This window comes from Anser anser (assembly GCF_964211835.1).
Source record: "Anser anser genome assembly, chromosome: 7".
NCBI classification, from domain to species: domain Eukaryota; kingdom Metazoa; phylum Chordata; class Aves; order Anseriformes; family Anatidae; genus Anser; species Anser anser.
In genome coordinates this window covers 26,109,562-26,123,103 of record NC_139727.1, presented here as the reverse complement: position 1 = coordinate 26,123,103, position 13,542 = coordinate 26,109,562, and the positions used below count along the sequence as shown (strand labels likewise).

The following is a 13,542-nucleotide window of genomic DNA, read 5'->3' as shown; positions in this document are numbered from 1 at the left end:
CACACAGACTGTGAGAACTGTTACTGCACCAGATGGAGCAGATTTAAATTTCACATGAGAAGTAAAATATTGGGTAAGAGAATGTGAATCATCTTAATGTTGTATAAGGGTTATCATTTGCGCTCTGTCACCCTGCTCCATGTTACAGACAAGACCCTCCACTGTAGTTGTAACCCATTGTGGGAATAGAAATGTTGTTTTTGCAGTGTTACATTGTATAGAAGGAAGGAATGTGGTATTGAGATATGCTTACAGTGATAAGAAAGCTCAGCAGGTGTCCTCCTAAAATGCAGACAACCAGACTCCTTAGAGCAATCAGGTGAAAATCACTATGTTAAGTCAAGCCAGATAAGGGGAGAAAACATTACCATCTCAAAAACAGGCCGGCAACTGAAGGCCAGGCATTGTCTGTGAAGCATCAGGTAGATTGTGAACCTGGATTACCCACTCCAGTGGGGAAACAGGGGAGGGTCCTGTCATCAAAAAGTATATAAACTGTGTTTTTGGAACTAGTAGGTGCGCTCTCCTGCTTGTGGGGCGCCCGCCATTGCAATCGCGAATAAATTACTACTTCACTGAGATCCTCGCCTGAGCCTAAGTTATTGGCTACGGAGTGTTTCTCACAATTTGGGGGCTCGTCCGGGATCCAGTCACCTACCGGGGAGCCCCACCGCCGCAGCAGCAGGAAGGCATGCCCCGCTGATTTCAGCGGTCCTGTGCATCGACGGTGGCGGTTCTGCGGAGAGCTGACAGAGGGCCCGAGACTGATTAAAGAGGCAGGATCCGTGAAGTAGTGGGGAAAAGGAAGAAGGTAGGCACTCAGGGTTTTAAGAATTGATCCGGTAACTCTGTGCACAGACCAAGGTAAGAAATATTAAGTATTGCCTCGGGGGTCGGGTGAGACTCTGTGTGATGTGTGATGTGTGATTGAGACGTACTTTTGTACGAAGCGAGTGTGGAGTCCTGATCCGCGGTTCCGTAGCTCCGCGAGGGGCGCGGCCGGAGACGGACGAAGCGTGAGATAAGGGAGAGAAAGGAAGAGTCTCGGGAAATTTGGTGTGCGGTAATCCTTGCACGGGGTAGTGCTCGGAGTACACCAGGGAAATTTGGTGTGCGGTAAGCCTTGCACGGGGTAGTGCTTGGCAGTACACCAGGGAAATTTGGTGTGCGGTAATCCTTGCACGGGGTAGTGCTTGGAGTACACCAGGGAAATTTGGTGTGCGGTAATCCTTGCACGGGGTAGTGCTCGGAGTACACCAGGGAAATTTGGTGTGCGGTAATCCTTGCACGGGGTAGTGCTCGGAGTACACCAGGGAAATTTGGTGTGCGGTAATCCTTGCACGGGGTAGTGCTCGGAGTACACCAGGGAAATTTGGTGTGCGGTAATCCTTGCACGGGGTAGTGCTTGGCAGTACACCAGGGAAATTTGGTGTGCGGTAATCCTTGCACGGGGTAGTGCTTGGAGTACACCAGGGAAATTTGGTGTGCGGTAATCCTTGCACGGGGTAGTGCTCGGAGTACACCAGGGAAATTTGGTGTGCGGTAAGCCTTGCACGGGGTAGTGCTTGGCAGTACACCAGGGAAATTTGGTGTGCGGTAATCCTTGCACGGGGTAGTGCTCGGAGTACACCAGGGAAATTTGGTGTGCGGTAAGCCTTGCACGGGGTAGTGCTTGGCAGTACACCAGGGAAATTTGGTGTGCGGTAATCCTTGCACGGGGTAGTGCTCGGAGTACACCAGGGAATTTTGGTGTGCGGTAAGCCTTGCACGGGGTAGTGCTTGGCAGTACACCAGGGAAATTTGGTGTGCGGTAATCCTTGCACGGGGTAGTGCTCGGAGTACACCAGGGAAATTTGGTGTGCGGTAATCCTTGCACGGGGTAGTGCTCGGAGTACACCAGGGAAATTTGGTGTGCGGTAAGCCTTGCACGGGGTAGTGCTTGGCAGTACACCAGGGAAATTTGGTGTGCGGTAATCCTTGCACGGGGTAGTGCTTGGAGTACACCAGGGAATTTTGGTGTGCGGTAATCCTTGCACGGGGTAGTGCTTGGAGTACACCAGGGAAATTTGGTGTGCGGTAAGCCTTGCACGGGGTAGTGCTTGGCAGTACACCAGGGAAATTTGGTGTGCAGTAATCCTTGCACGGGGTAGTGCTCGGAGTACACCAGGGAATCTGGTAAACTCATAGGTGTGCGGTAGCCCTTGCACGGGGAAGTGCTTGGCAGTACACCCCCATTTTCCAGGATAGGAAAAATGGGAAATATGAGTTCCAGGGGACAGGGAGATATCCCTGGGGGAGTGCCTCCCGACTGTCCTTTAGGAAGGATGTTGAGAAATTGGAAGAATAACCCCAAAACTAAGGAAAAAGATAGGAAGAAAATGGTTAAATATTGTGTATCAGTCTGGACGAAAGAACCAATTAAAGGAGCTGCAGTATTTTGGCCAAAATACGGGTCTGACAAAGATTGGGTATGTCAGGCCTTAAATTTTTATGTTAATAACAAATTTCCATTTTCGGAAGAAGAATCGGAGTATGCAGCTTGTTGGATACAAGGAATAAATTTGGTTTTGAGCAAAATCAGAATAAAGAGGGAAAGAAAAAGGAAGAGACAAGTGATAAATGGGACCTTCTGGATAACTTACCTCCTCCTTATAACCCCCAAGTTGCTGCAGCAGCAGCGGCTGCTGTAGCAGTTCCTCCAAAAGAAGAGACAGGAACTATAGATAACATTAGCTCTGGGAAGAGGAGGTACCCCAAACTGGTAAAAGAATTAGAACAAGGTAGAAGAGGTACTGAAAATTTTGCCTTCCCTGATACTAACAGCACTAACACTAACTGTGTATCCTCTTAAGTGAACTTCCCCCCCTCCTTACCAGCAGAGAGGTTAGGAGTTTCCTAGGGCCTAACTTATACTCTTGGGGAGGGGGAATTATGTATATAAATATGTTGTTTACAGGGAAAGAAATGGGAATGATCAGGAGGAGAGCTGCAATACAAAAATGGGAAAGAACTCATCCTCCAGGACCAGGGGTAATACCGGCAGGGCAGAAATAACCACTTGCCGATCCTGGCTGGAAGAATAATAGTGTGCAACACAGAAATCATATGAGAGACTTGGGGTCAGAATGAGAAAGTACTTGGGGATGAATCCTGAGGACCTGGTATCCCAAGGGCTCTTGAAAGTTCATTTTGTGATTGAAGCCTGGCAAGATGCACAGAAAATGCTCCAGAAGGTGGGGGGGATGTAGTGAACAGTCACTGGGGGCCCTCCTGTGGGAGGCCCTGAACGTGTGTGTCAAGAGGGGAGATGAGAAGGAAAAGCAGAGAGTGAAACTAATGGTATTGACAGTGTAGCAGGTAGTGAGGCAGAGGGTTGGAGAAAGAGGAAGAAAATCTTCAGGGGGAGTCAGGGCCAGGATGGAAAAGAGGGGAAGAGAGATGAAGGAATGGCAGGCAAGGAAAGCTACCCGTGTTGTGACCTGAATCTTAGCAGGGACAGGCTTTGATAGGATGTTTTAAGTGTGGGCAGGCTGGCCACTTCAGGTAGGAATATCCGGAGTGGAAGAAGGAGGAGAGAAGGAAAATGGGATGAGGGAGAAAGGTATGGAATTAAGTTGGCTAATGACTGAGACTTTGGAGAAAGTACAGGCTGGAGAAAGATAGGAAGAAGTGTTAAAAAGGGTTATTAAAGGTGTTAAAGGTGTGGTATGTAATGTTTGACAGAGCTGTTTTTTTGAATGAGTTGGGAAAGTTGAATGAGCAGGGAAAGAGGATGTAGGCATTATCTAAGTAACCGTCTAGAAGTTTTGGTATATTTGCTGTGGTGTTTGGTCAGTTTCCCAAGTATCGAGAAGGGGGGGGGCAGGGGGGGCAGCCTGCTCCACCAGGGGCCTCTCCACAGGCCGCAGGGGGCTTCGGCTCCGGCGCCTGGAGCGCCTCCACCCCCTCCGTCTGTGCTGACTTTGGTGTCTGCGGGGAGGTTTCTCACTCCTCGCTCTCCCAGCTGCTGTTGAGCAGCAGGTTTTTGTTTGTTTGTATGTTTGTTTTCGTGGATGTGCTCTCACAGAGGCACGGACTGTGTTGCTCATGGCTTGGCTCTGGGCAGCGGTGGGCCCCTCTGGGGCCGGATGAAATTGTCCCTTATCTGCTACGGGGTGGTTTCTGGATTCTCCTCGTGGGGGCTGCCACTGCAGCCCCCTCCCGAACCTTGCCATCAAACACAATACACAGGGGCAGCTAGGTCATTACTGGCCTGTAAAGTATCAGGGATTAAATTAACTAATGAAACCCTAACAAGTGATGGGGGTAGAAGGGGCTGGGGTAACAGTGCCACCTTTGGGGGGTACCAAGCTGAGACTAGGGGATAAAATGATCTCTGGGCAATTATTGTATGTACCCAAGGCAGGGACTAACTTGTTGGGAAGGGATTTGATGATGAAATTGGGCATTCAAATAGTAAATTGTTAGACTGGAATAACAGTGGTATTAATGGAGTGCTCTCAGGCCCTGAGAGCAAAGATATATTCACCTCTGACTGGAAAGACTCTGAAGTGGGGGCAGAAGCAACAATACATATGGACAGTTTTACCTCAGGGGTTTACAGGGCCTCTGATTAATTTGGGCAAAGTTCTAGAACAGATTTTGGAGCAATTCCAACCTCCCAAGGAGGAATTTCTGTTACAAAATGTGTATGATTGTTTATTGTCAGGACAGGAGAAAACAGTTGTGAAGGAAGCTACTAACAAGCTATTCAACTTTCTGGGAAAGCAGGGCTTGGGAGTATTGAAAAATAAATTACAATACGTAGAAAGAGAAGTCAGGTATTTAAGGCATCTAATGTCTGAGGGAAAACTGAGAATAAATCCAGAGAGGATTCAGGGAATTGTTGAAAACTAAGAAAGAACTAAAAAGTTTTTAAGAGAGATTTCTGTAAGGAATCAGGAGCCACGAAGCCTGAGGGAAAATGGATACTCCCTGATGGGAGAGAAATGCTGAATAAAGCACCAATGAGGCAAATATGATGTTTTACATCAAGAGAGTCATTGGGAGATGCAAGCAATGTGTGATGTTGTGCTAAGAAAGTATGTCTGTGTAGGAATATACACTTTAGTGAAGCAAATATGCAGAGGATGTACCATATGTCAAAAAGCAAATAAAAAGGTCATTTGTAACTAACCTAGAGGGGGACGGGAGCCAGGGATTCGACCTTTACAAAGTATACAGGTAGACTTTACTGAGTTACGTAAAGGAGGGAGATTTAAGTACTTGTTTGTCCTAATTGGCCACGTGACTGGATGGGTGTAAGCTTTCCCCTCTTATCTGCCACTGCAAACACGGTGGCTAAGGTATCACCGGAGCAAATAGTCCCTAGATATGGGATAGCTGAAAACATTGATTCAGATCAAGGAAATAATTTCACTTCACAAGTACTGCAAGGGTTAATGCAGGCCTTAGAGATTGAGTGGGCTTTTCACACCCCCTGGCACCCCTCCTCTTCTGGGAAGGCAAAGCGAATGAACCAGACATTAAAGAAGCAATTAACTAAATTAGTGTTAAAAACCCAACTTCCTTGGGTAAAATGTTTACTTTTAGCACTCCTCCAGGTTCAAACAGCACCAAGAAACAATATAGGAATTTCACCGTATGAGATGCTGTTCGGATTACCCTGTCTGGGCAGAAGGGATGAGATACCACAATTCGAAACAAGAGAGTTTTCTTAAGAACTGTGTTCTGGGGTTGTCCTCTTCTTTGTCATTTCTCAGGACCCGTGGGAAATTGGGTCCTGATTCAGACCTGGAAAGGATCAACTCCGGCCCGAATGGGAAGGACACTTCCAAGTACTACTAACCACTGAAACAGCCATAGGAACTGCGGAAAAAGGTTGGACTCACTATACTCGAGTGAAGGCATCCGTCGACCCTAGTACCTGGGAAGCTGTTCCTACAGAAGACTTGTTGGAAGCTGAAATCGAAGAGAAAAATCTCATAGTGGACTCTGAGCGGGATAAGAGCTTGCGATTGTAAACTAACCTTTTATTTTCACAGGTAACTAATGAGTGTGACTTGTGATTGAGAGAAAGGACTGGCCTATAGTGAATTGAAGTGTTCCCAAGGGGGGTTTGTTATGGTAGTAGTGTATATCTTATTCTTTGTATTGATAATTATTTGGAAACCTAAGGTTTAAAAATAATGACAGGGAAAAATCAATTATTAATTTTGTTTTTAGTGATTATAGGCCTCAGAGAAAGCCTTGGTCAATTGGCAACTTGGAAAAGGCATGACCAGATAATAGTAAGATGGGATACCCCATAAAAATATGGGTGAATGTGACAGAGGGTTATGTACCACAATCTGTCATGTTTGATGTTTGTGAGGTGTTAGCTTGTGGAGATTTAAATGCCCAATGACAACTGAGCAGAGACAACAAATAACTGGGAGAGGCCCAACAGCCAGATTGAGAATAGCTGTATGGAAACAATCCTCTATTGCCATCAGAGAAAGGGAGAAACTCAAGGAGAAAACAGGAGAGAAAACAGGAGGCCCTCTTTGAAATGCGGCAGTTCAAACATTTGAGATTGAAACAGGGTATGGGGTTGTGAATGCCTGGATAGAATGGGTCAAATATACTGTCCAGAGTCTCAACCATAGCAATTGCTATGCTTGTGCCTCGGGATGACCGATTGCCCAGATAGTGCCCTGCCCATTGGGGTGGACCAAGGATTCCCAGGGAATGCGATGTATGATTGCATTGTACCAAGAAAAGACTGCCTGGGGAAATGAGGCCTGTAAGTCTCTCTCTTTGCTATTCCCTTCCTTGCATGATAGCAGTATCAGGGCTCCCCCTGTATTCTCCACAGCTATAGGTAACCATACAGCTTGCCTCTCACGGCAGGGTGTGAGTGCTACCTGGCATCTGGGAGAATTTGCCTTGTGCACGAGGACCTTGAATGCTACCGAGGACTTGATGGGAAACTATTCAAGATTTGAGATCCCCAGGGCAGATCTCTGGTGGTACTGTGGAGGGAAGATCTTACGGTCCACCCTACCATCTAACTGGGGAGGCACTTGTGCACTTGTTCAATTAGCTATACCCTTCACCCTGGCATTTGAAAGAGAAACATCACAAATACCCAGAAGAAGTAAAAGAAGCTTAGGAGTATCATTTGATGATAGAGCATACGTAGATTCTATTGGGGTGCCTAGAGGAGTTCCCGATGAACAGGAAGCCAGGAATCAAATTGCTGCAGGGTTTGAGTCACTGTTCTGGTGGGTAACAATCAATAAGAATGTGGATTGGATTACTTATATTTACTATAATCAGCAGAGATTCATAAATTATACAAGGGATGCGATACGAGGAATCGCTGAACAACTAGATGCCACCAGCAAAATGGCTTGGGAAAACAGAATAACATTAGATATGATTCTTGCGGAGAGAGGTGGTGTGTGCATGATGCTGGGCAACCGTTGTTGTACTTTTATCCCTAACAATACTGCCCCGGATGGCACAGTAACTAGAGCATTGCAAGGGCTTACCACCCTTGCCAATGAATTGGCAGAAAACTCAGGAGCAGACACTTCCATCACAGGATGGTTGGAATCTTGGTTTGGTAAATGGAAAGGGATGGTAGTGTCCATATTTACATCCTTGATTGTAGTAGCAGGAGTTTTGACAGCCATTGGTTGTCGCATTATCCCCTGTGTAAGGGGACTTGTCCAGCGGTTAATTGAAACTGCACTTTTGAAACAAATGACCATGGATCCACCACCCTACTCAGATAAGATGATGATATTAGAGGAAATGGAAAGCAAAGAAAGTAAAGAAGAGGAAGACATCTACCAGATTACATCTTAGAGAAAAATTTTGCAAAAATCAACAAATTATAAAAAGAGAAAAGGGGGGAATTGTGGGAATAGAAATGTTGTTTTTGCAGTGTTACATTGTATAGAAGGAAGGAATGTGGTATTGAGATATGCTTACAGTGATAAGAAAGCTCAGCAGGTGTCCTCCTAAAATGCAGACAACCAGACTCCTTAGAGCAATCAGGTGAAAATCACTATGCTAAGTCAAGCCAGATAAGGGGAGAAAACATTACCATCTCAAAAACAGGCCGGCAACTGAAGGCCAGGCATTGTCTGTGAAGCATCAGGTAGATTGTGAACCTGGATTACCCACTCCAGTGGGGAAACAGGGGAGGGTCCTGTCATCAAAAAGTATATAAACTGTGTTTTTGGAACTAGTAGGTGCGCTCTCCTGCTTGTGGGGCGCCCGCCATTGCAATCGCGAATAAATTACTACTTCACTGAGATCCTCGCCTGAGCCTAAGTTATTGGCTACGGAGTGTTTCTCACACCATGAGCACAGAGTATCAGCAAAGGAAGCCATTCTAAATGTTGGCCCCTAAATGGCTGGTACCTTCTCCCACACCATGCTATCTATGGGTTATCTGAAGGTTCTCCACAGAGTGCTTTAACAGTTCAGTAGGGTGTCTCTGGCCCCAATATGTTGCCTGTTTTCTGAAGGCAGATGTCCCTGTGGTTACAAACGCAACAGCAGAGACTGATGGGTGTTCCCCAGCTGCTGCAAAAACTGCTGGATGGGCTCAATGGCATGTGGCTGCTCAGTGCTGGTGGCACGTAAGGTCTGGGTAGAAGTTAGCTGTGAAAAATAATTGCCTCCATTTAATTGACTTTCCTTTAAGGGAGGGAAGAAAAAAAAAAGACATACTTAAGCACTGAAGTCTGTTCAAGCCATTGGAAATTTCCTAAACATACAGGTGTCATTGATTTAAAGTTAGCAGATCCATTGTCTATAGCACCTTCTCAGACTCTCAGACTGCTTCTCAGAAGGAGCAATCCTGTATTTGTGAAATTCAGGTGCCAAACAAAAGATCAAAGTTTCAGTCTTGATTGTGGCTATTAGAGCCCCTTCCAAATGCAGTAAGTCATTGGCCTAAAGTAATTTACCTTTTCTGACGGCTGGAAGTAAGGTACATAAAATTCTTCTGAATGCCCATCTGAAATAGCTCTTTTTAGCTACCAAGTGCGTTTATTGCACCTGCAATTATTGGAGTAATTGACAAGGTCTATTTTTCCCACATTAGACTAAAAATGAAACATTTATTTTGACACATTGGGCTACTGCCATCTGTGCCCTAGTATCAAAACATTTTTTTAATGTTCTATTTCAGCTGCTCCAGTTGGCCTCCAAAGAGCTTAAAATCTGGCAAAAATAGCACCAATGTTTAACTGTGCACAGAAGGTATTATTTATATGTCAGTAGCACATTGTTCGCTTTCTAGGTCTTTAACAGCTGTATATAATGACATGATCCTTTACACATGTTAGTTGTCATGGAACATGTCACATGGCTATTAAGCACAAAGCTGAGGGTCAGCAAATCATTTTGTATTTTTCTCGTGTATAAAGACGATACACAGTCATTGTGTGGAATCTCACTGTAAGACAGATGCTATATTATTTCATCAAATGTAATGATGCACTTTGCTGGCATTTGCAGGAAAAAAAAGTATTTCTGTTAATCTGAGTCTATGCTTCAAATATCGGGTTAAGAGTTCCATTTAAATCTTCTTGTATAGAAATATATGGTATGTAATACCAACAAAAACATCCCCACAGGCAAGAACTAGGGCTTGGCTCTCAGATGACCCAATTTTGAGAGAGACAATAAGATTACTAGATTGAGGTGCAGCTGATATCGGTGCCCAAGGCCACCTCTAAGCTTCATCACAGTCTGATGCAAGGTCACCTTACTTCAGTGACTGTAAGCTGTAAAACAAACAGAAGATTCAGCTGTGTAAATTCATAGAATTTACAGAAACATGTATTTTCAATAGAGGCCTGTTCTGTAGTTGCAAGTTCCTTTGGCTACCTTAAGTCTAATCTTTAATATAAAAGAATACTGGCAACAAGACTTTCAAAATTCTAAAATTAATTATAACGGTAAGTAAATATAAACATGATTATTTTGGTTAACCCTTAGAGAAATGTGAGACAAATCACCCGAGAAGTAATAACAAAATGAAAATAACCATTTTTTTTTCCTCAAACACTGCTAAACTCTTCCAGTTCCTAAGCAGTACTTTCCAGATGCTGCTTGATACGATTTTTGTCATAAAACTAAGGATGCACATCAATCTGTAGACACGTGGCCTGGGAGTTACAGGAGAAAAAAAAAATGTCTTCAGGCAGATTTTTAGGCAAAATGCATGCATCATTCTCTCAGACAAATTGTGAAAGTTTACCCTCTGTTGTTGATGCTGAAATGGAAAACATTACAAAAATAAATGTCTTTTGATTCAACCTCATCTTGTTCAATTGGGACAGGAGCTTGGGGGGTGGGGTGGAGGGGGTTCAGCAGTTTGGATTGCCGAGCTGTTGCCGAGCTTCCATAAACTACTACTCTACGTAAGTTAGTAAGTGCTCAATATCCCGTTCTTCTCACTGTTCAATGCTCCAGCATCTAATTTCAGTTAAAAGAAAATTGCAGGTTTCATAAAATAAGTTTAACAAAAAGGAAAATATTCTCCATTTTTGAATGTATGTGAAGCAGTCTACGTGAGAAAGTAATATTACAAAATTGAATTCATGTGATTCAGTGGTGAGTTTGGGGTTAAAATAGCAGCACTTAGAATCAAGCAAGGGCGTACAGTTTAGCCAGAAGCTGAAAGCCATAACTGGGTGTGTCAAAAACATACTTAGAAGCCCACAGCTTGTCAATACAGACTAAGTCAAACCTTATTCCCCTCTCTATTCTTCTATTTTGTAACAGTTTCAACACACATGTACGTCCCTGTAGTTGCATAGCACATATTATGACACTTTTTTTTCATCCCCGCATCTCAGTATCATTCAGGCATCTTGGGGTTAACAGAAGTGAGTAAAGAAGTCTATTTTTGAGATTGTCTGAGAGTTCACTTTGATTATTCATAGATGAATCAGCATGTCGTCATCTCTGTAGGTCTAGACGTAAGAAAGGTATAATATCCAACCCCATGCAAGTCACGACTGCAATGAAAGCCCTTTATCTGAGCAGTGTGAAAGCACATTCACTCAGGAATCAGATGCAGGCTCAGAAGCAGTCAAGCAAGAGCAGCTCAGCTAAAGCTCTGGGGAAGAAAAGAAAATGCTGGCCTGAAATACTGTGAAATATAAATAACAAGACCAATTTGGGTTGCATAAGCATATGCTGAATGACATGTGAAAAAATAATAACCTATAAAAACCAGGAGTCACTGTTTCCCCAAAGGTAAAGCCATTCATGGAAGTTTAAGCCCTTTCTTGTTCAACTCTGCTATACCTGCAAAAGCCATCTTTGCTGACAAATATGCATCGCATCAGTGTCACCAAGAGAAAGGTTCATGGGCATCTAGCTGTATTTATTTAGTCAGCAGCTTCAATATTTCCCTTTTTCAGTAAACCTCACCTGACATTACAAATGCAAAAGCTAAAAGCTCACTAGGGATTATATGGCAATGTGAATTTTACAGATGAAGTTAAATGTTATCTAAAACTTCACAGAATGGTTTGGGTTGGAAGGACCTTAAAGGTCATTTAATTCCAAACCCCCTTACTTGTTAACATTTTTTTTTTTAATTCATGTGGGACAATTGCTGCACAATAAAAGAGATTTTCACATAAATCTGTAGACTTTACAAGCCCATCCTTCACTATTTTTCAGTGGAAAACTGTATTTTAGCTGCTCCAACTCTAATGGGATTCTCTTCAGTGCTGCATAACCTGCTACCTTTGGTCAGATTAATATCTCAAGGGCAGAATTTTCTTCAGTGAGAACAAGTGTTTCAACTGCATGGATAAAATGCAAGATACTGGGATAATACATGGAGGAAAAGCTTATGTTATTTGAAAATAAAATCAGTTTTATATGTAAGAGACTCGAGTATTGCTCCTAACTTGATAAGACAGTTATGGTATGTGTTAGAAAATGTGGAAATCAGGGGAAGATTGTAACAGACTATAGAGAGTAAATCTAACAATCTGATTTGCTCATCAAAGACTTATATTGCAGTATAGTCCCCATTCTTACCCAGTGAAAACTCCTCAGGTGCCTTATATAAGGTCTCTCTCTCAAATAATTTACATTTAGTATATTAAGCTATATACCCAACTAATGAAAACTTTTTGTATTTAAACTAACAGTTTGTTGCATCTATAAGTACTACCAAGTCTATGATCATAATATGTTAAAACAGTTGGTGACCCAACAAAGCAATGTTGGCAGATGCAACTTGCCCATCCAGAGAAGATGCTATTCTGGGCCACATCAGTATAGGACACCTGATATATATATGCAGAGGGAGAGAGACTGGCAAGTAAATGATAGTTAGCATGAGTATTTTTTATGTTTCCATGAAATATACAGAGATGAGAGCATATCTGGAGAGGGACCAATTACAAATAACCCTGCACAAACAAGCATAATTAACAAGATTCAAGAAGCAGTAATGATCATTCTTTTAACACAGCGCAAGTCTGCCTAAAGAGGTGAACACATCAAAAAAACGCAGCATGAAATTTTAAAAAATCTTTGACTAGTTTGGCTTTGGGGAGCTTGTCAGATTATTAACTTTACTTTAACCTAATTTTAATTTTGTTTAATGTGATTTCTTTTTCCATGAAGCTCTTTGAAGGAATGTTGTTTATGCAAATAAACTACATGGAAAATTGGTTTTATAACTAAATGACAGTTGACAGACTAGACTGTAATAGCCAACTGGGAACTTCTAAAGCATGATTTGTTTACTCAGTAGTACAAATTGCATAGCTCTGATTATTAGGGACAGTAAATATCTTAATAGTGGCTATTTTAATTAACAGAGTCCTACGGCTGGATTTCAGTCCCTGCTAAGACAGTTTTGTGCTGCTCCAGTGGCAGCAAAAATAGCCTCAATCCTTATTTCAGTACTTGCCCTATTTAATAGTTCAGAGGAGCTGGAATAATGAAGGTCAGATTTATCCCATTTATTTCCTACCAAAACAATGCTTCTTGCTTGACTGTTTGTTCAAAGAATAAATCCTTCCATTTTTATCCTGTCAGCTATAACTTCTCCTTTGCCTTCATCTGACTCCATAGTTCTTTTGTTCTGGTAGGGATGCAAGTCCTTTAAGAAATCCCTCTTCTCCCAAATCTTAAATTCTACCTCGCTGTCAGACCTTTGAAATTGTTTTAGAATTTCTTGCGTCATTTGAATTTCAAGGTATTTTTTGTCATAGACTTCTACAGAATTAAAACCAAAATGAAACTGTATAACTGCTACATCTGTAAGTAATATGACAACGTTCTCACCTTCACATGTAGAAATATGGATTCTAGGTAGGGAGAAAGCTATTGCACGTTGCCATTTCCCTGGCAGTGCAAGATTTTGCCTTCTGACAACAATTTAAAATAACACATTAAGAAATTTTGCAGCATGGACCCTGCAATAGTTCTTGGCATTACTGCTTAGCTCCACTTTTATCCTGTACCATGATCCTATAATTCCTTGAATTGATTAGATTGGGA

General features: G+C 42.9%; 1 protein-coding gene across 3 annotated transcripts; it reads left to right on the top strand.

Moving 5' to 3' along the window:
- Positions 1-723: 723 nt before the first annotated feature.
- On the top strand, positions 724-8,306 carry LOC310902164 (syncytin-2-like). 3 transcript variants are annotated; one of them, XM_083843231.1, is made up of 2 exons: positions 724-864; positions 5,763-8,306. In XM_083843231.1, exon 2 carries the CDS (start codon positions 6,730-6,732, stop codon positions 7,852-7,854), a length of 1,125 nt encoding a protein of 374 aa, XP_083699357.1. In that variant the 5' UTR covers positions 724-864; positions 5,763-6,729; the 3' UTR covers positions 7,855-8,306. The 3 variants fall into 3 exon arrangements, with proteins under 3 accessions (XP_083699357.1, XP_083699355.1, XP_083699356.1); XM_083843229.1 differs by having other exon boundaries at positions 726-864; positions 5,593-8,306; XM_083843230.1 differs by having other exon boundaries at positions 727-864; positions 5,604-8,306.
- Positions 8,307-13,542: the final 5,236 nt, after the last annotated feature.

What these genes read in the sequence shown, in the direction of transcription:
- LOC310902164 (XM_083843231.1), top strand. Translation starts at nt 6,730, where the DNA reads ATGCGATGTATGATTGCATTGTACCAAGAAAAGACTGCCTGGGGAAAT.